The sequence below is a fragment of the Strix aluco genome, chromosome 7 (genome assembly GCF_031877795.1).
Source record: "Strix aluco isolate bStrAlu1 chromosome 7, bStrAlu1.hap1, whole genome shotgun sequence".
NCBI classification, from domain to species: domain Eukaryota; kingdom Metazoa; phylum Chordata; class Aves; order Strigiformes; family Strigidae; genus Strix; species Strix aluco.
In genome coordinates this window covers 26,367,551-26,386,975 of record NC_133937.1, presented here as the reverse complement: position 1 = coordinate 26,386,975, position 19,425 = coordinate 26,367,551, and the positions used below count along the sequence as shown (strand labels likewise).

General features: G+C 48.0%; 1 protein-coding gene across 1 annotated transcript in view; it reads right to left on the bottom strand.

The window, feature by feature from the left end:
• Nucleotides 1-1,395: 1,395 nt before the first annotated feature.
• FBXW4 (F-box and WD repeat domain containing 4) overlaps nucleotides 1,396-19,425 on the bottom strand; it is a 62,655-nt gene continuing 44,625 nt past the window's right edge. Inside the window, exons 6-9 of the mRNA XM_074831131.1 lie at nucleotides 16,637-16,702; nucleotides 2,704-2,844; nucleotides 2,390-2,531; nucleotides 1,396-2,138 (exon numbers count right to left, since the gene is read on the bottom strand). Of these exons, the coding sequence (XP_074687232.1) occupies nucleotides 2,022-2,138; nucleotides 2,390-2,531; nucleotides 2,704-2,844; nucleotides 16,637-16,702 (466 nt within the window). The 3' untranslated portion in view covers nucleotides 1,396-2,021. The remainder of the gene's footprint in view (nucleotides 2,139-2,389; nucleotides 2,532-2,703; nucleotides 2,845-16,636; nucleotides 16,703-19,425) is intronic.

Genomic DNA, 19,425 nt, shown 5'->3' with positions numbered 1-19,425 from the left:
TGCCTGTTCAGCTCACATGCTCTTTCCTACTCTGGGCCTTACCCAAGTCCCAGTGCAATAAAGAACCTCCTCCCATCCCACAGCTACTCTGGTTCCTTCCCAGCCTCTCCCTGGGGAGACTGCCAGACATTTAATATTTCCCTCCCTCCCCATTTCATTAAAGGACCTGTAACACACAGGACCTGAGAAAAAATAGACCGCCCCCACTCCCAAGGTCTGCCAGCTAGCTCTCTCTGCTCTTCTATCTTGTACCTAAAGCTCTCCTCACACGCAGAGCCCAAAGTGCCCCATGCAATACAGCAGCAGGATTTAGCAACTCCCGATGCAAAGCACGACTTCAGCAACAGCTCAGTGTTATCAATAACCCAGAGGTCCCCCCAGAATCATTATCCTGAGCAGTCTTTGGGATCTACAGCTTTGAGCTGATGGAAGATCATTCCAGCATGGCATCTTTTTACAGCAGTAGATCATTGCTTGGGGCTCTCAGACATCAACTCTGCCACTTACACAAGCACAATATGTAGCACAATGGTAGCCACAAGGGAGCTGGCAGCAAGCAGGCATGAGTGGCAGCAGAGGAACAGGCAGGGAGCTGTCCTGGAAAGATCGCTGTGAGAATGTGATCCTGCAGCAAAGCCATGCCTTTTAAATTACTTCGCACCCTGAGCTGCTGTGTCTCAGCCACTGGGAAGGGAGAGCTCCCTTCAAGGTGAGGAGCTGGTTGGTTTCACACCCTTCAGGCAGGGGCTCCAGCAAAGATCCTCTTCCAGTTTTTGTGCATCACAAGGGAAGAGCAGCCTCTTGACAGTGGGAATTACCTATGAAGTTCTAACAAAGCACTATGCTGGGTGCTTCGCCCTAGAAGCGTTCCCAGTTTGTGATACAAAACCTCTCCTTGGCTGTGAGTTTGGGTCACACACCTCCTCCCCCATGGAGAGCCAGACCCCACTGCAGTCACCCACTGCACATTCATCCACATCCATCCAGACAGCACAGAGCACGCTAAAAGCTAGGGTTGTTCTGAGCGCCAGCTGGGGTTCCAAACGCTGACACAAAAAGGAGCAGAGCCACCTTAGATGTGCCTACAGGACCCCAGCAAATCACACCAAGGACTTAGTGTTTGCTCTGGCCCAGTATGCTGCTTCATTACACAGGCAGCAAGTGAGCTGCAGAACCTACTTTTTGAATTCTTGTTTGAACAAGTGACATGAGATCCAAGATCCCAGGAACTGCCTTCAACGCAGCAGTGTCACAGGGTCTAGCCAGGGAGAGAGATCTATTAGACACGTAGACAGCATCTGAAAATAGGCCCAACCTCCTCTGCCCAGCCAGGCCTCTGTGATCAGCGGGTAACATCGCAGCCCCTTTGGAACTTGAAACAAAACATAGAGTCTCTTTTGTTTCCCTTCAGAGTTTTATTTAGCAAAATGCAACTGTTTCAGCCCTGCCAAGTGCACAGCCTGACCTGACGGCCAGCTTGGGGAGGCATACACTGAAAGCAGGGCTGGCTCTGCCTTTTAGCTCAATTCTTGCTCTTGGCTGCGAAGGACAACACGAGCAGCTGTCAGGAGAGCAAGCGCAGATGAAAGCTGGGCCCTGCTCCCGGCACCTTTCCCTTCCACCAAATCAGTCCACCCCACACACAGCCTAGACTTGCTTCCCATGGCTCAAGCTTGGCTGATCTCAACCTGATCAGCACACATGGCTGATAGGGCATCCTGGCTCAAGTTGCCCCTCAAATGCTGCATCCACAGGAAAAAAAAAAGAACACAGTTAATAAAACAAACCCTGACTTGCACAAAATAAAAAGGGTAAAGGACAATCAGCCTTTATTTCCACTAACAGGTAGGTGAGATTGAGAGAGTCTGGCCCTTTGTGCACTCTTCATTGTAGCTATCTGTCAGGCAAAAAAATCCCTTCAGAAGCCTTGAGGGCCATTCTCACCTCTCCTGCCCTGCGATTCCCTGAGCCAAGTGTCAACTCTGCTGAGCTGGGGTGACCCGAAGCAGCTGTGGTGCCCTTCATGGGGCCGTGAAGTCTAGGACGTGCAGGGCTGATGCCAGGGCAGCGTACAGATGGGTGGTACTGAAACGGAGGCAGTACACTGGGCTGCTGGTGGGTGAAGACAGGTGAAAGCTCTGCAAGAAAACAAGAGAATCAACCTTTCGAAGAAGAGGCCAGTTCAAAGAACCCAGCCGGTGTTACAGACCCAAAGGCCGAGATGGCTGACCATAGCAGCTTTTACATGTTTTTAGGTTAGGTTCCCCATGGTGGGCTCACCCCAAAGACAGCCCAGCAGCCCCTCTCTCTTCCAAAGAGACACGGGCACCGGGCTGACAGAGAACAACTCAGAAACTCTGCTGCTGCCCAGCCTCCAGCCAGCCCTCACCTGCAGGCACCGAGTCTGCCGCTTATCCCAGAGACGCACCACGCCGTAGTAAGAAGAGCCGCTGGCAATCATGTGGTTCTTATCACTCCTGATGCAGTACAGGGCACTGTCATGGGGCTCTTCCCACTCCTGGACGCATTTCCTGCAAGGGCAACATGAAAGGGAGCGGGGCTGAGCCTCCACTCCTCCACCACTGGAACTGAGGCACAATTTGCCTGAAGGAGCTAATTCAGCTGCAGGCAAGTCCCCCGATGCTGCACAAAGAGAGCCCAGGAGCCTCACACAGGACCCAGATGCCAGCAGGGTAGGCTCACCTCGTGCTGGTCCGTATGTCCCAGTAGCGGATGTAGGTGTCATACCCACAAGAAAGGAGAAGGGAGGGCGTTTCGTAGAAGACATCAAGGACTCCGGCTCCACGGTGGAAGTCAGTCCCTAAACAGGTCAACAGCTGACCGCTGCAATGAAACACAGTAGGAGAAGAGTCAGAGCAAAGCACCCTTCCGACTCAGCTCGCCAAAGCAGAGATGGTGTCACAGATGTCTCCTAGATCTCATTTCTGTGATTTAACAGAATGCAAAAGGCTGAACAGTTTTCTTCTCCATCCCCCAGCTTCTGCTACTGGTTGGGCCACTAACTGTCACAGAGGGTGACCAGCAGGAGTCACAGCTGTTAAGAGCCAAAGAACAGGCACAGCTTGACCCTCAGTAGAACGGGATATTCTGCTTGGGAGAAGCAACCAGTACTCTGAATGATGGGGCTCCATTTCCATGGGAGACAATTCTCAACTTAGTCAAACCCCAGATAATCTGCAACAGCCACTTTCTTGGTCAATCTCATCCCATCCCAGACTCCATCCTCCAAAATACTACCCACTGGGGTATTTCCCCTTACCTTTGACACACAGCTCAGATCCACAGGGAGATCAGACTCTCCTGACGCAGTCTGCTCTCCCCAACCCCCTCCAGTTACCCTGTATACTGCAAACACCATATCTGTGACTGAACATGACAGGTCAAGAGCAACCATCCCAGGGCAGCTCTAGAGATGACTTTCCAAAGGCTACGTGGTTTTTTCGGACCTCCTCCTCCTTATTCATTCCTTGCTTGCTGTGAAAGAGCAAAAAGCAAGATCTCCATGCAGCTCTAAGTCAGATGCTTTGTGGCCGTATCACTCTGCTGCCTGTTCATGTGCAGAACCAACAGCTCACCAGGTGGATGGTGCCTGGTGAGGGCCCATCCTGCCAGACCGCAAGAAGGAGCTTGAGCCCCTTCCCTGGGCCATATGAAACTACATCAGGCACATGGCACAGCCCAACCTCAGTCTCACTCCACCTGCCCCAGCAGCCAGCAACACCCAGCTGTGGCAGCCTCTTGGGAATGGAGGGGACAATCTGCCCAGCTGCTTGAAATGGCCACCTATTGCAAACCCTCCTGTTCTTCCTCCTCCTCCTCGCACCCTCTGAATCAAAAATGCTGGACACAATAAACGTTGAAGCACCTGCTTTTCAAACCCTGCCGCACGGCCACCCCTCTCCAACAGGCTCTTGGTTCTCAGGACAATGAAGCGGTCCTGAAAGCCGACAGCATGGATCCCGCAGTGGGGTCACTCCCAGCATCTCCCCCCATTATTTTGTTACTTTCTGCTCCTTGATCCAGCATCACACAGTTCTGAGGCACATCGCCAAATGCCTTAATTCTGTCTGTAATCTGGGCTAAAGCCCTCGTCGGGGGATAAAGACCACACAAAAGGAGAAATAGAGTCCCAGGAGATGTTAAAACAAGTAAACACCTTTGTGTCAGGAGAGAGAAATCGCTGATAAAGCAGATTAGCGCCTCGAGCCCTGGTGTCCCCAGATCAGAAGGCGAGCCCTGGCCGATCTTTGCAGCCAGCACGCTTCTATGATCACAGAGCTGGCGGCATGCTGGGGCCAGCCTGTTTCCCCACAGTCACTCTCCAAAGAGCAGATTATGTAGAATAACAATTTCTTTGTGGCTGTGTAATTCCCTCCGTGACCGTGGCTGTGGGCAGCTACATTGGCCCTTGATGCCAGGGCCCTAGCAACCATTTAGAGAGGCCAACCAGCCCTAGCAATGGCCCCCCCGTGCAAACCTCTCGGACAAGCTTTAACATCAAGTGCATGAATTAATCCCCCCCAACACGAATCCAGGGGTGCTGGCTTATTGGACTTTGTGTTTCTTCAGGCAAGGGATCGAGGGGATTCCAGGCTTCAGCCCTTTGCAACCTTCTCACAATACTTTAACCCTTGGAAGGTTACTTGCAAACCAACTCAGCAGCATCTCTGCACCTGTGTGCAAGTCGAGAGGTTGAAGCATTTGCAGTCTGAGTGCTGGGAGCAAGAGCCTGTGGGGTTTGGCTGGGGCAGATGGTTCCACAGCTCCACCACGGAGTGAGACATGAATGGGCATCTCTGAGCTCTGGCACTCCCCTGCTCCTCCAAGCACACAGATAACCTCCATCTGCCATTCTACAAAGCCAGCAGGATTGACAGACATGCACACAAGCCTTCTCAAGGCTTCCACAACCTTCTTCATCCTACGAGTTGTATGCATGGCCCAGAGTTGTAACACATACAACAGAGGTACGAGGAGTTATCAGCTGCTCTCCCAAACAAGAACCCTTGGACTACCTGTGAGATGCATAAGGGGCCAGACTACTCAACCTGCAGAGTCCTCTGCCAGTTGCTCAGGCAGGAACAGGGAGTTACTCACAGGAGATGAGCTATATTAGCAAGCCCTAGACAGCACAAGCAGCTTGGACCCCTCTGTCCCCACTTCTTCATGCTACTGCTTTTTTTTTTTGGTTCCACAGCGTAGCCCCTGGACCAGTGCTCTGAGCACATGGCACTTCAGGAGAGGAAATCAGGATGGGCAGCTATACATGGGCCCCACAGCCCAGCAACACATCTGGTGAATATCTCCTGCTAGCTAGCTGAAGCCTGTTTGTGTTATTTCCCCTCCACCATTTTCCCTGCTAATACACCTTTAATATGTAAAGGACTAAGTTTGCTCAGGGAGAGAGGAGCACTGTGCTGAGGAAAGGTAGCAGGATGTAGAAGCACATCCAGGGATATTTTACTCACTGGATCCAGCCCTCTTCCTCCTCTGAGGTGCTTGAAATGGGTCACAGCGGATCTCCTCACAACATCCCACCTCTAAACAAGCACCTGTCACACCCAGAGTGAGCGTGGCCCCACTAAAGCTTATCTTCATCTCCCAGACCAGACCTCAGTCTGCAGTGCTGCAAGATGGCAGCAATGTTTAATGGCAGCCTGGTGATGTCTCCAAGTGAAAAATTTCAGCATCAAAGGGACAGGAGAAACCAGAGAGTCTGGATTCCTGCTTTCAGAGCTTCCTATGCAGCACTGAGCACCACCCAGGTGCCTTGCTCCCAGTGTTTCTCCATGCCTTCACACCTTACTGCAGTGGTACCCAAGCATCCCAGCAGTCACACCTGATTTCCTCCTTCCACTTCCCTTTCCAGCCTAGGCAACAAAAAAAGAAAGAAAAAAAAAAGGGGGGGGGGAAATTATTAGCTTTTCTCTGTAGGCAGGAAAGGAGCACAGATACTTGCAAGTTACTGCAGCAAAGCAGATACTTGCTCTTCTGGTTTGTTAATCAGTTCAGTTCTCCTGCCCCAAGAACAGGTCAGCCAAAGCAGCTTTCAGCTGGGACATCCAGCCCCTGCATACAGCAGCAGTCCTTTAGCAGTCTACAGAAACAACGCATTGGTTGCTACAGTGAAGCACTTATAATCTGATACCGGGAGGGGGGGGGGCATGGAATCACTGTGCTGTACACTGGGCACACAAACCCAGAGACCTAAGTGTTCTGGCATGGGCATACTTAAAATGATAAAGATGCAGAACACAATATTATTTCCCCCATTTTTCAGCAGACTAAGATGTCTCTGGACCTGTGACCACCATGCCAGGCTAGTTCCATGCATACACAGCCATGCTAAGCCCATGCTGGAAAGGGAACTCACTGTTACCCCAACTCTCCCAGCCTTGGGTTCAGGAGTTACTGCCCACAAATTGTCCAGTCTTCATTATCCCAAATACTCCCTGCCCTCAAACCCCAGTCCCCCACAGCTTCCACTTCCTAGGGAACAAAACCCACAGCTAATCCTTAATAACCCATAAAGGATCAAGATAACCCATCAAGGGGCAACAGAAAAGCAGATACACTAGCACATCACCGATCGTTTCCTAACAACCTACATGGGCAGAAGATATCTACTCAATGAGGGATGGAAAGAGATGTGATAGCTATCTTGAACCTTGTCTCCTACCAGCTTGCAGAGATCACCAGCACCAGCTAAATGCAGCAGGCAACAGCTTTCTTTCCTTTGTGGGTCTTTCTTCACCCTCTGCACCCAAACACCTTACAAAAACCAGGTAGCTGGTACCAGCTGGTAGCTGATCCTCAGCACTTCAGAGGCCAGCATGCCCTGTCCTTGTTATAAGCCATGAAGGTTAGTCAGCAAGTGACTGAAGCCCAAGCAAGACCAAGCATAGAAGGTCCACACCATCTCTCCAGCATGCCCTGGCTCTCCCGCAGTAGCAAGTAGAAGCTGTTTCACTCCCAGGCCTTTTTTGGGCAAGCCAGGTACTTAGCTGTGCAGATGGTGGGAGTTTTGCTATGTTTTCTGTACCAAACAGCCTGGGCCAGATAGTGCCAGGGTTCAGTCCCAGTGCTGGGTGTCACTGACAAACAACTCTGCACCAGTGGAGCTTTGTGGAGCAGAATCAGGAACGTGACAGTCCAGGTTTCCTGGAAAGACCAGTCTAGAAGCCAGAGCTCTCTGCTTCAGCACCTTAACTACAAACCACCTGGGCCAACATAGCACCTACAGACACACAGGTAGGCCTCCAGTGCTGAGCAGGAAACTCACAGATATTTCTAGTTTCTCCTACTTTCTCTTAAGCATCTAGAGAGACTGAAATCATAGTGGCAGTAATCTCGTACCAGCCCAAGGAACAGAGCCAGAGCAAATCCAGCGGCCCGTTTCATCCCTAGCACAGGAAAGCTGAGTTTGCACCAGGCTCTGGACTCCTTGCTGATAGAACAAGATGTTTAAGCAAAGTCCCTGTGCCTGGGAAATGTATCAAACTGTCAAGTCCAAAAATGGAAGGCATTTAGTTCAGGCACTATAAAGAATCCTTTGATTCACCTCCATCAATTCCCATGTTCTTCAGAAAACAAGACTTAAAAGTAATTTTTAAAAATTAAGCTATTTGGGATTTCCACATTTCACTCTTGTTTCCATGCTGGAAATCTAGCCATGAGCATTGCTATTGTGATACCTCCAGAAGACAGGAGCCTTCTAGCCTGGAAGCAAAGTGAACTATGAAGGAATGGCAGAAACAAGCTGGTTTAAGTTGGTTTTTTCTTTTTAAAAACAGCTTAAGGCTCTATTCCTTCTCACCCCAGCAATATGAAGATAAGATCAGTCATGGCAGAGCCCAGATGGTTAGCTTCCAGATAATCCATGGGATGCTGCTGTCACCAAGTTAAAGCCATATACATCCTCCTAAGCCACAGCGATTATTTGTGTGACCTTAAAAGCTCAGGATTTCCTTGAGACCTTGCTGATAGCTGGAGTCCAAAAGAAGCCTGCATCTCCCTTCCTGTACCCTGCCCATTTGCTGCAAGTCTTGGCCAGCTGTCTCCAACACACATGAACTAACCTCCAAAAGCCGGGATGAATCAATAAACACTTTTCTCCCCACCCTCAATTTTTGGTGACCCTGATTCACTAGAATTGATATCACATAAATATGTAAATTCTAGGAAACTGCTGAATTCAGAACATCTGCTGAAAACTGAGATGTGCGAAATTAAAGGCATACTCATTTGCTCTGGAAACCTCATCTGTGAACTGTGATCATCCATCAAAGAGGAGAAGCCATTGCACATAAGCAGGTGACTATTCAGAAACTGAGCAGAGCTCTAAACCAATATTTTAGCCCCAATAACTACTTGCAATGAGACAGGTGGAAAGCATATACTTTTTTTATAAAAGAGAGGAAAGAGCACCATTCAGTTCAAAACACTGGGATATTTGAGCTGAGTATCAAACAGAGAAAGGAAACAAAATCAATTTAGAAACAATTATCCATAGTGCAGCATTTGCACAACTTCTGTGATCCCATTTCGAGAGCGCACCAAAACCAAAGGGAAGAGCTGAGCTGTCATCTCTTCCAGGTGCTTTCCAAGAGCAGCTGAGGCACCCAGGGGACGCAGCAGCTTACGCTAAGAAGGGAAAGGCTTGGTCAAACATCATCTATAATGTACATATGGAGAAGCACAGACCCCTGGCAAAGTTATTCTTCATACAGTTATCCTCCCCCAAGGTTACCCTTGTGTTTAGCCAAGGCTACTAATTCCTGCAGGGAGATGTACGATTGGCTTGGGGAATTTTGAGGGAGCAACTCCATATGAAATGTCTCAGAGATGCTGTTATAAGTGATTTTCAGGAGAAATGCCTCTCTCTGCTTCCTCAGCACTGAAGGGACTCAAGGCAGTAGGGGGTAATGACACCAACGATGGTTTGAGATTGTGTCGGGGGGAGAGACAGAAGAGGGAGTTTTGCCTTCTTTTCTTCTGCTTTCTCTGAATTGGCCCACACACGCTTTAAATGGTCCAATAAAAAGATACAATTTCTTTACCTTTCCAGCTCTGGGACCCTGTGAGTTTTTGTTGTTCGGGTTCCTGTAAGGTTAAGTTCAGAGGATAAACTGACATGCTGGGCTATGGGAAAAAGCCAGTTTCTTCAAATAAAGCCACAACGGTGCAAAAGAGACCCTGCTGGGGCTTTTATTTGGGAAAACAAACAGAAATGGCACCAAGCCCTTCTGCTTTATGAACCAATTTAACTATAAAACCAATGTTCTCCCTCTCGGGGGTGAGGAGGGGAGAGAGACAGGACATGACAATAGTCCAAAACCTTGGGGGGAAAGAAAAAAAAAAGAAGATAGGACAAAAAAGGTTGTCTGTCCCCTTTTCTTTCTTGCCCATGGCTCCTTTTCTTAGCACACGTGTGTTCTTGTAAAAACGATTAGATTGCAATTTGTATAACATGGTGACCCCCAAATTCAGACATTTAACCCCTTTTCTCTGCAAAGAATGTCAAGAATGTCTTCTCTGTCTTTCTTTCCAACAGGAGGAGTAGGGGGGAATTCTCTCAAACTGTGATTTCTTGGGGGAAGAGAAAAAAAGGGAGGCAAGGAAAAGAAGCAGGGAATTCTCAAAGCCTCTCGCCTTTCGCCCCACTTGTGTGGGAACAGACGGCTGTATTGCTCCCTTTCTGGACAGAGCTCTGCAGGTCTCCTTTAGTGAGGAGACAAAAAATGGAGAGTCCAAATCAAAACAAAGCCATCTGTTTAAATGAGCTACCGCTAGCCAGTGGCAGAGGGGGTTCCTCATTCACTCCTTCCCATTCTTCTCTCTTGCCTCTGTTGATTCTCTCTCAACCCAGGGAAAAATAAAGATTGCTTTTGCTTTGGCTCAGAGGGATGAAACTGATTGATGCGCTTGGAGTGTCCAGCCCCCACCCACACTCTCTGATTGTTCAGGGCCTTGTAAAATTGTCATAAATACGCCTGAACAGGAGTGCAAAGGCCACAGCATGCCCTGGACATGCACACATCCAAAGGGCAGGAGCTGGCCTCATGTTCATCTGTAGTGAGACAGGGCCAGGACTGCCGTGGGGAGGAAAGGATTTAGGATAAACACCTGCATGTTCTTCCTCTTACAATGGTTTCACAATTAGGTTAAGATGCACCAGAGCCCTCTGAACAAAAGGAAGGCAGAAGATGCCCAGCTTACGTGAGAGGGTTCAGAGAGACAATGTCAGAAAACCACCCACAAATCAGTAAATAACCACAAGGTCCCAGATGGTTTTGAGCACATGTGCATACCATAGGAAATACATTGCTCAGACAAGACTGAAACTATCCTTTATAGCTAAGAGACAGAGCTCTGAACACAACAAAGTCTGCTAAAAGGAACAGTCATCCAAGAGACCACCACTTAACAGGCTCCCTACAGCAGCAAGCTTTCTTCAGCACTGGCTCAAGTAGTTGGCCATAGGCCTGGTGTCCTGTCTTCAACAATGCTCAAGATATCAGAGCAAGGGAATCAAATCCTACAGTTCAGAGCTGCAGAACTGGGGTAAGAATTTTTTTCTGGCCTTCTCAAGTGATTAATTCATGCCTGAAGACAGGAGACCTGTTTATATCTAGTCTTGCTGCTCAAGTCACAAGTGAGATTGCCAGCCCCATGAAGAAGGATCTGCTTTTTCCTTTGCCTAGATCTACATCCAAACTCTCCATCCTACCTACCTTACTGCAGAAGGAATGGTTCCCAAGGACCAAATTAGAAATTCAAAGATAGCTGTTGTGCCAAACTGATTTAAGATGAACAGGCCAAGAAAGGGTTTGCCTGAAGACACAAACTCCCCTATGACAGACCCAGTCTGTCACTTCACCAACCCTTTTTCCTTTGAATTTCAGGAAGAAGGTATGGCATTTATGTTCCTGACTAACCAAAGGACATATAAATGGGAATACCCAGAACTGATATTATAAAAAGAGTAACTGAAGCCATCTGTGGATGGGATGGGGAAACAGCACAGCAAAAAACAAGCAGGACAGCCTCAGGAAAAGAGAATGAGCAGCCATCTGAGGAAGGGCATCATCCCACTGTAGTGAGTGGAGGCAGTAAAAGGCACACATTTGCATTCACTTGTCTGATGTAAGCACAGCCTAGAAAGCTGTTTAGCTCACTGCTGGACGAGTTTTGGATTGGTTATTGTGATTTAAAACTGTGTTCAGCCAAGACAGAGATGCTGAGAAAGAAACCCAAGCCTGAAAGGAGTAGGGAGTCTCTTTCCCTCAAGGCTTGGCAAGAGTTTCCTTGGCAAAAAAAGATACTTGGCATGATGAATCTACAGAAAAGCAGGGCAGAAAAGGGAATTCTGCATCTACAGCATGGTATTATGACTCTTCTGCCCCCCAAATCCTGTGAAACTGTTATCAGTGCCAGGATAACATTTGCTATCACTTGCTTCTCCTGTTACCAGAGATATTCACCAACTTCTCTGTGACTGGATAAATCCAGTTTAAATGCCTCAGTGTAACAGACTCCCCACACTTCTTGGAGTCAGTTACCTTTCCTTTCGATTTAGCAACTCCAGTTCTGAATCCATTTGCTCCCTTCACACACCAAACTCCTTTTGTTATTAAATTAGAGGGTCTCAAACTTGTTTGAACCTTGGAGTTCAAAGCTGTAGAGAGAATGATCTTCTACAGAACTTGTTTTAGAACACAATGTTAGGAAGTCTGCTTGTACATCTTGGGCCAAGCTTCTACATTAAAAGCTTTTGTTGAAAACATTTAGCAGGCTTTATAACCAAGAACTAGACCTGGAGATTCTAATTTCATTTATCTACTTCCACACATAAAAAGATCTGAGCGCGACATGACGCAAAGCCAAGAAGGACAAGATTTAAACAAGAAAGCATCAGTAGCGACCAGCTAACCTGGGTGTTCAGTGCTTTATACGGCAACTGTCAAATTACACTTGCTGTTTAAGAACAGCACAGGGAGCTCAAATTTTAAAGCTCTCCCTCCTTGTTGACAATTGCTCATGTCCACTCACTCAATGGCTCTAAAGAGCCACCAAAGTGGGTGCAGATCAACACACACCAAAATTTGAAAGATAGCAACTAATTCTTGCCCACACCACTGCACAAACAGATGTAACCTAGCAAGGGTCCCATAGAAGCACATACCAGAGATCAAGCAGCAGCAAGTTAGCAAACTTCAGCCAGCTGCTTATGATTGTAACACTCATGCTGTCTCTCAGAGAGAAAGAGCACAATGCAATAGCACTAGAGGCAAATACAGATTACTAACCTGCTCAGCAGCTGCTTGGCTACCCTGAAAGACTCCTCCCCACCCCTCTGCTGAAGGCACCAGCCACACACCTGAATCTCCCTTCTCCTCCACTCCCAAGCCACTCATGAATCCTCTACCTCCCACCTCCCCAAAACCTGCAGACATCAAAGGCACCTGCCTTGAACACCTGAAGAGCAGGGGGGCCTGACGGTCAAGAAATGCAACTCTGTATCTTCCCCTTCCATGCACTCTCTATTTTTTTTTCCCCCATCTCTTTGAAAAAGGTGGCAGAGATAAATGGAGAACAAAGAAACAAGAAAAAGCCACAGCTTTGGCCCACACCCTGCCTATTACTTAAGGGGGAAGGAACTCTTCCGAAAGAGGAGGAAAAAAAATGTGCTCAGACACAATGGCTCAAAAGGCCAGGCAGCAAACCGGGCCACTTTGTACTGCTAACAAGGGAAACCTAATTACAGGAAGAGGGCAAAGAGGGACAGATAAAAGGGATACAAAATTTCAACATCTGTTGCCATAAAGGGAGAAGAAGTGGGGAAACGCAAAGTGTCAGTTTGGTGTCAGTGACGGCGTAAAGCCACTTTCAAAGGGCTCAGGAGCAGGAGAAAAACCGAACAAGAAATTAGAGGGTTCTTAAAAAAACAAAAAACCACTCTGCCAAAAATGCTTTCAAAAGAGGGGAGGAGATGGACAAAGACTGGATATTTAAAAGGTAGAGGATCTGGGGTGGCTTGCAGGGCACAGCTAACTTTGGCCCAGTTTTCACAACAGGTCTTGTGCCCCTCGTCTGTCATGCTGTGTCACAGGAAAGGACAATGTAGGACTTATGCATTCAAAGTGTTTACAGCATTTTGACTACCACACCAGACCAATCACTGGTCCATTTCAAACACTGGGCTTGGCAGAGTAACTCCAAGAGTTGCTGCAAAGTGACCTCTGGAGTATCCTACCTTATGGAGAAGCACCCTTGAAGCCAGGGCATTTGTCACCTAAAGACATGCAGACCACCACGACAGGCTGGGGAGCAACAGTTCTTCACAGACAAACAACAAATGCTGGCCTTGGACCTGTTCCCAGTGGTGTGTCACCCTCATCTCCGAAGGAGTTTAAATTCCCAAAGGAGATAGGAGGTGGGAAGAGAAAGAAAGAAAGAAAGAGGAACAGGATCTGAAGAAAGTTTCCTTTTCTCTTGCTTGCCATTAACTGGCTGTTCTGCTGAGCCACACACTAGCACTGATCGATGAGACAGGAAGGTCTGAGCAGAGACAGGCAAAAGGGAGCAGAGGTACCTGACCTGCAAGAGGGGCAGCTGCCATCATATCCTTCACTGGCACAGAGGGGCAAGGGGACTTGCAAGAGGCCAAGGAGCCAGCAAGGCCTGATACTTTATGTGAGGACACAAGTTAGCATCCAGTGGCGCATACTGCTGATCATTCTCCTTTCCTGTGCAGACCTCTAATCACCTGTTATTCACAGCCCCACTCCACACACACCTTGAATCTGAGTGGCAGTAAGTGCCCAGCAACTTCCCAACACCTAAAAAGCAATCAGATGGCACAATGTAGCATCTGTTGGGATGAGATACATCCTCCAGAAATGCAGCTAGCCAGCTTCAAAAGCATAAGAAAAAAAAAATCCTCCTTCATTACAGAAGAAAGAGCCAGGTGTAACAGCAGCTGGAATTTCAGCCATCAGAGACAGTGTCTTGGCATTACGCGGTCATTCCCCTGCTTTAGACTCCCCTTGACAATTGCTTGTTGCTGCCTGTTGAGGCTTTGATCCAACGCCATCATCTCAGCAGAGTCAGAAATGAAGGACGGTTGTGGGTGTGGGATGCAGCAAGAGGTGTTTCCTTTCCCCACTAAAAATTTCCCTGCCACCAAACACCAAGCCCTTTTCAAAGCCCAGAACATATTTCCAGGTGAAGACATTATCCCCTTCCTCTCAGAGGGATGAGAATGGCTGCCCCAGGGTCAGGGAACAGCGAAGGTCATAAATACGAAAACACACCATGACCAACAGCTACAAGCACCAGCCAAGGACTTATCTGGCCTGGAACTAAGAAGATCAGTACACAAAAGGTTATTTAAGCTTTAAATCCTTTTGTAGCATGTTCCAGCTCTCAGCTGTTGGGGAAAAAGACCACCTACCCCAAGGGAAGAGAATGCCACAAACTGCTGCAATGTTACTTACACACCCCCACACACAGAAGAAACCCTGCTAACTGAACTAACTGGTCTTGGACAGCACTAAACATTTAAGTGGTGCTAAGGATCCTGTAGTTTTAAAGAACAGGTCTTAAGCATCGCTCTACCCAGCCTCATTTTTTTGACAGAGAAGTTGCCTGGATTCTGCTCTTAAAAATAATGTCCTTGTTACATTCAACCTCTGCAGGTCAGACTGGCCCTTTGTGGCCACAAGGAAGGGGTAAGCGGCAAACCTGGGGGGGACTGGCTCTGTCTGCCAGATGTTATCAGGACACATTGGGCACAGGAGCTTTTCAGTCCCAGGTAGCTCTAGGATTCTGAGTTTCCATGTCACGCTCCCACTTCTGGAGTCTGACCAAGGAGGCAACATGCTCAAGCCTCAAAGGAAGAAATAGCATTTCCCTACAAGATCACTTCTGACAACCACTGGAGCCTTTGAAAATGAATCCAAATCTCTGCTGAGAAAAAGAACAGTTTATGGAGAAGTCAAGACCTCGAAGGACAGCTCTGTACTCCCTCACTATGAATGACCACATCAAGCTTCACATTCTAGTTTCCCGGCTGTGCTCCCTACTCAGTCTCCTGCTCTGCACGTGCTGACAAGACTCCCAGCTCACACACAGGTCCCGGGAGAGGAAAAGACCCAGTGGCATGGTGCATTCCAGCTGTGACAGGTGAAGAGGGAAGAATAACTTTGACACTCCAGCCACTGCAACAGAGACCCAGTGGCCTAGGTTGCCTTGGCTTTTTTATTTGCCTGTCACTCAGGCTTTGACGTTATTGAAAGATCAAACTCCGTTGTGCCTGTTCATTACCTTAATCCTATTTTCTACACAGCTTTATTATCTCTTCAGGCTTCCTTGGGAAAGGCTGTCAGAAGCTGGGGCAGTGGGGAGAGGGTTGCCTATCTCCTCACCCCTGTCAGATGCCTCTATTCAGGAACAGCCTTCTTGATGGGCAGGGGTATCACAGCACAGCCCACAACCTTCTGGGGTACTCCAAAGGCACCACTGGACTAGGTCACCAAGAAACATGCACCATAGCTGAATGCACTGGTGCTGTCTTTCCTGCTCTGGTTTGTCCTTTGTGGGATGCATCCCTTGTAAAGCCTTTCAAAAGGCTTTACTTCAGAGAAAAACAAACTGGTTTATATTTGTATTTGATGCAGTTGACTCAATCTAAACTATAGATTAGAAGGCAATTGGCCTCAGCCCAGCCCTGCATCCACACCAATCCTCCTCTACCTCCTTTCCCCAAATGCAGCTCAGCATGCTGACACCCCTCAGGCCCCTTCTGCCATTGCCCCCCCTTTCTTCTCTCCCAGAGCCCAGTAGCTCACCTCAATCCTGACGGCACTCCCTTGATAATCTGTGCTGTGCCACTCCCACCCAGAGCATACCAGTCCTGGAAAGCTGAGCTGCTGTTCAATAATCCTGCCAAATATTTGCTATCTGTCCATCACTACACAAAGACCCCCAGGCTGAGAGTTTCGAATTTGTCAGCAGTCGAGTCTCACGTCAGGATTTGAGCCCAACATTTCCCCAGTTGCTAAGGTCAGCACCTTCACTGAACAGGAACTACTCAATGGCCCCAAATCAGAGGCCACAGCAATTAACCTCCTCACTGGTTAATAAGACAGAGAGAAGACAACATGCCTAAGTCACTTCTGTAGATAACCTGTCACCACCCCTCACCAACCTGAGCTACCAGAAACACCAGCCAGGACAAGACAACTGTAGAGCCTGCAAATCACCTTCTTCACCCCTCTGGCTCAGGCTGAAGCATCAATTAAGACAGATGAAAAGGAAGGTGTAATGGGCATATCCTGTCTGTACATGGGTAATGGGAAGAAACCAAGATGGCTGGTCATCAACTAGAAAAGCTGGGAAGAAAGGTCAAGCTGTTCCCTACCGAACCAGAAACCACCCTCCACATTTCCACACGAGTTTGTTCCACCCCTCACACCATCCGACATCTCATGTTTAAACACCCCTTGCCTACATGGACTAAAGGAATGATTTTATGGCATCTCCAATATTGCATTTCTCACTGTTATCCACTTTCCTTGTCAAGTCCCTCCCTGCAACCTGGAAGCTCACTCACCTCTCAAGATCCCAGATTCTCAGAGGTGAGGTGTGTCCACAGCAGGCTGTCCCGGTCACAAATGAGCTGTTTAAAAAGAAACAAGCAAACGAAAAACCACTTACTAATCCTCATGTTCCAAAGAAATAGTGCATGAACAAAACAGAGAAAACAGGGTACAAGGCAGACTTTGATTTCTGGTTCAAGACTATTTCAGCATGTTCCACTGCATTTCACAAGGGGCAGGCAGCAGCAAAGGAAGAGGTGCTCCAGAGCTCTCAGTAGCTGAGCTTCCCAGATGCAGCAGGTCACAACTGCAAAGATTTGGCAGGACATAAAGATGTATTTGCATATACAAAGGAAAAACCTAAAACAGGAGCGACTGTAAATTGCAGTGACATTTTCAAAACAGTTAGTGCAGTACTCTGCACATTTCATACACAGTCAGCACTATGCTGCAGAAAGACCCCATGGAAAAATTCCCTGTTACTTCCTACTTCATGTCTCGCTTCTGTTTGCTGGCAACTTCTAAGCACAATCATGAATTGGCTGCAGCATCACAGGCCTAACGAATCACAGAATAGAGGTCTCCAGTCCAGCCGGCTCAAAGCAGGGCCAATTTCAAAGCTGGATCAGGTTGCTCTCCCCCGTGTTCAAGCACTCTCTATTAGGAGGCAGCACAGCTCTCCTGCAGCAATATTTGGCTCAGTTCACAGTCTCCAGCAGGGTCCACTCCAAAGTCCTCTTTGGCAATGCTATGTCCCTGCTGCACATGCTGGCTCCAGAGGTCGCCTGACAGCCCCTGGCCTCAAACTGGTTGATAAGACAGGAACAAATCCTTAAAAATCAAGCAGCAGGAACACGGGTGCTGTGGCTCTCCACACCACACTGCTTGTTTTGTGCCAACTTCCTATCCTCAGTCCAAATAAGAGAAAGCAGCTCATACAAAGTAAGCTATAAATGACCTCTCACAAAGCCACATTTATTGCAGTTACCAAGAATAAAATGCCAAAACTATGTTTAAGTCATTGCAACAAGGATAGCATGAATGCAGGAAACGGAGCCTGCTTTAAATAAAAGCCGGTGCTATGCTTTGCCTAAACATCTTTTGCAGCATGACACAGGGCTGGCAGCTGAAAGAGGAAAGCAAAATAAGGAAACAATGTCACGTCTGTAAAAATAGCAGTTTTCAAACATTTCTTTGGTCCTCTACAACATTCTGCCTTTGGAAGTCAGAAGGTGTCTCCAAGCCTCTACTCTACCAGGAAGGGATCCTTGCAGTGTCCTTGACTTCCGAGAGAAGCACTACTGCTGGTGTTACAAGGCACCCAGCAGCAAAGTGGTCAACATGCACTTAATTCAGTCAAAGCCAGTGAAGAGCCATGTGGAAGCAGGGCCAGAACTCAGGACTCCTATTCCAAGCTCCGTGGTTTAGCTGAGCAATTGGTTTCTCCAAATCATAAGGTCAAAGCAGCACTGCCAATACACTCTGTGAAAGAGGCAAGCAGATCTCAAAGAGCTACAGGAACCAAGAAAGAGCTACAGCTACCAAGGTTCTCTTTTTTTGCTGGCTTTATCCCTCCTATGCAAACTTACATATCTGGAGGTGTCCCCAAGTCCTGAGACCCTTAGCACTAGACAAGGCCTGCAGCACCAGAGCTATTTCAAAGCCTCTCCAACCAGGCTGTCTTTACATGCAAAAACCCAGGTTCACTGGCAGTGCATGTGCAATTGGCCCAATGCACCTGTAGCACAGGGCTCTCTGCACAGGTGCTGCAGGGTGCACATGTCATTCTTCTCCATGGAAGTCCCCGACCAAAGTCTGAGAGTTTAAGGAAAAGCCAATTCCTGTTGCTGTGCAGCAGCCATGAGGACCAATTAAGAAAGCATGCAGCATTTCATATTTGGAAACAGGGTTTCTGCTCAATACCTGCCTTCTCTCCACCATAGTGCAGGACAAGAGGTAACTTCTCCCTTTTGCCAATGTATCCCATCTCAGAGGAAAACAAGCAAAAGACACCCACTCTGACAGCTCACTGGTCAAACCCCATGTCTCAAAAGCAGCACTTCGGTCAGGGAGTCCCTCAGCTACAAACCTAGGTGTTGGGTTCTGTCCCTCCCTTCCCAAACATAATCCATTAATAACTACTAAAGCCAATTACCGTGGTTAGAAACATAATAGCAGTCAGGGAGTCAGTCAAGCAGGCAATTGGGCGCTTAAGATTTTTCTTTTGGGGGACAAACTGACTCTGTCCCAGCAGAGAACGCCCTCACGTGGGAGACAGGCCCCTTTGTGCAGAAGGTATGCACAAGGCTTTGATGGTTGCCACAGGTCTAAATTAGCATGGAGGCACACCAACAGGGAGAAAAAGGTGGGAGGAACAGCAAAGTCTAATCCCTGCTCATGCTGTCAGTTCTGGACTTCAGCTTTCCCTCCTCAGTTTTTACCCCCCACCCCTCAAAAAAAAAAAAAGAAAAAAGAAAAATAGCATTAGATGAAGAGATTTCTCTCCAGCATTGCAGAGGCCTCAGGGCCACAAACAAGTTTCTTCTGGGTAAAGCTGACTCCGTTCAGTCAACAGGAATTTTGTCTCATCCTTCAGCAGGATCAGGTTTGCAGGCCTTATCTTTTAACAGGCTGGAGCCCATTAGCAAGCAAAGATAAGACTTCTCCCAGAAGAGTGAGGCACCTTCACTGCCAGGATTAGAAAGCAGCATTCACAAGACATGCACAAGAAGTGATGCCTATGAGAAATTGTCAAAGCCTGGGAGCAAACTGATCTGGAAGTCTGGATTCCCAGGGGATGACA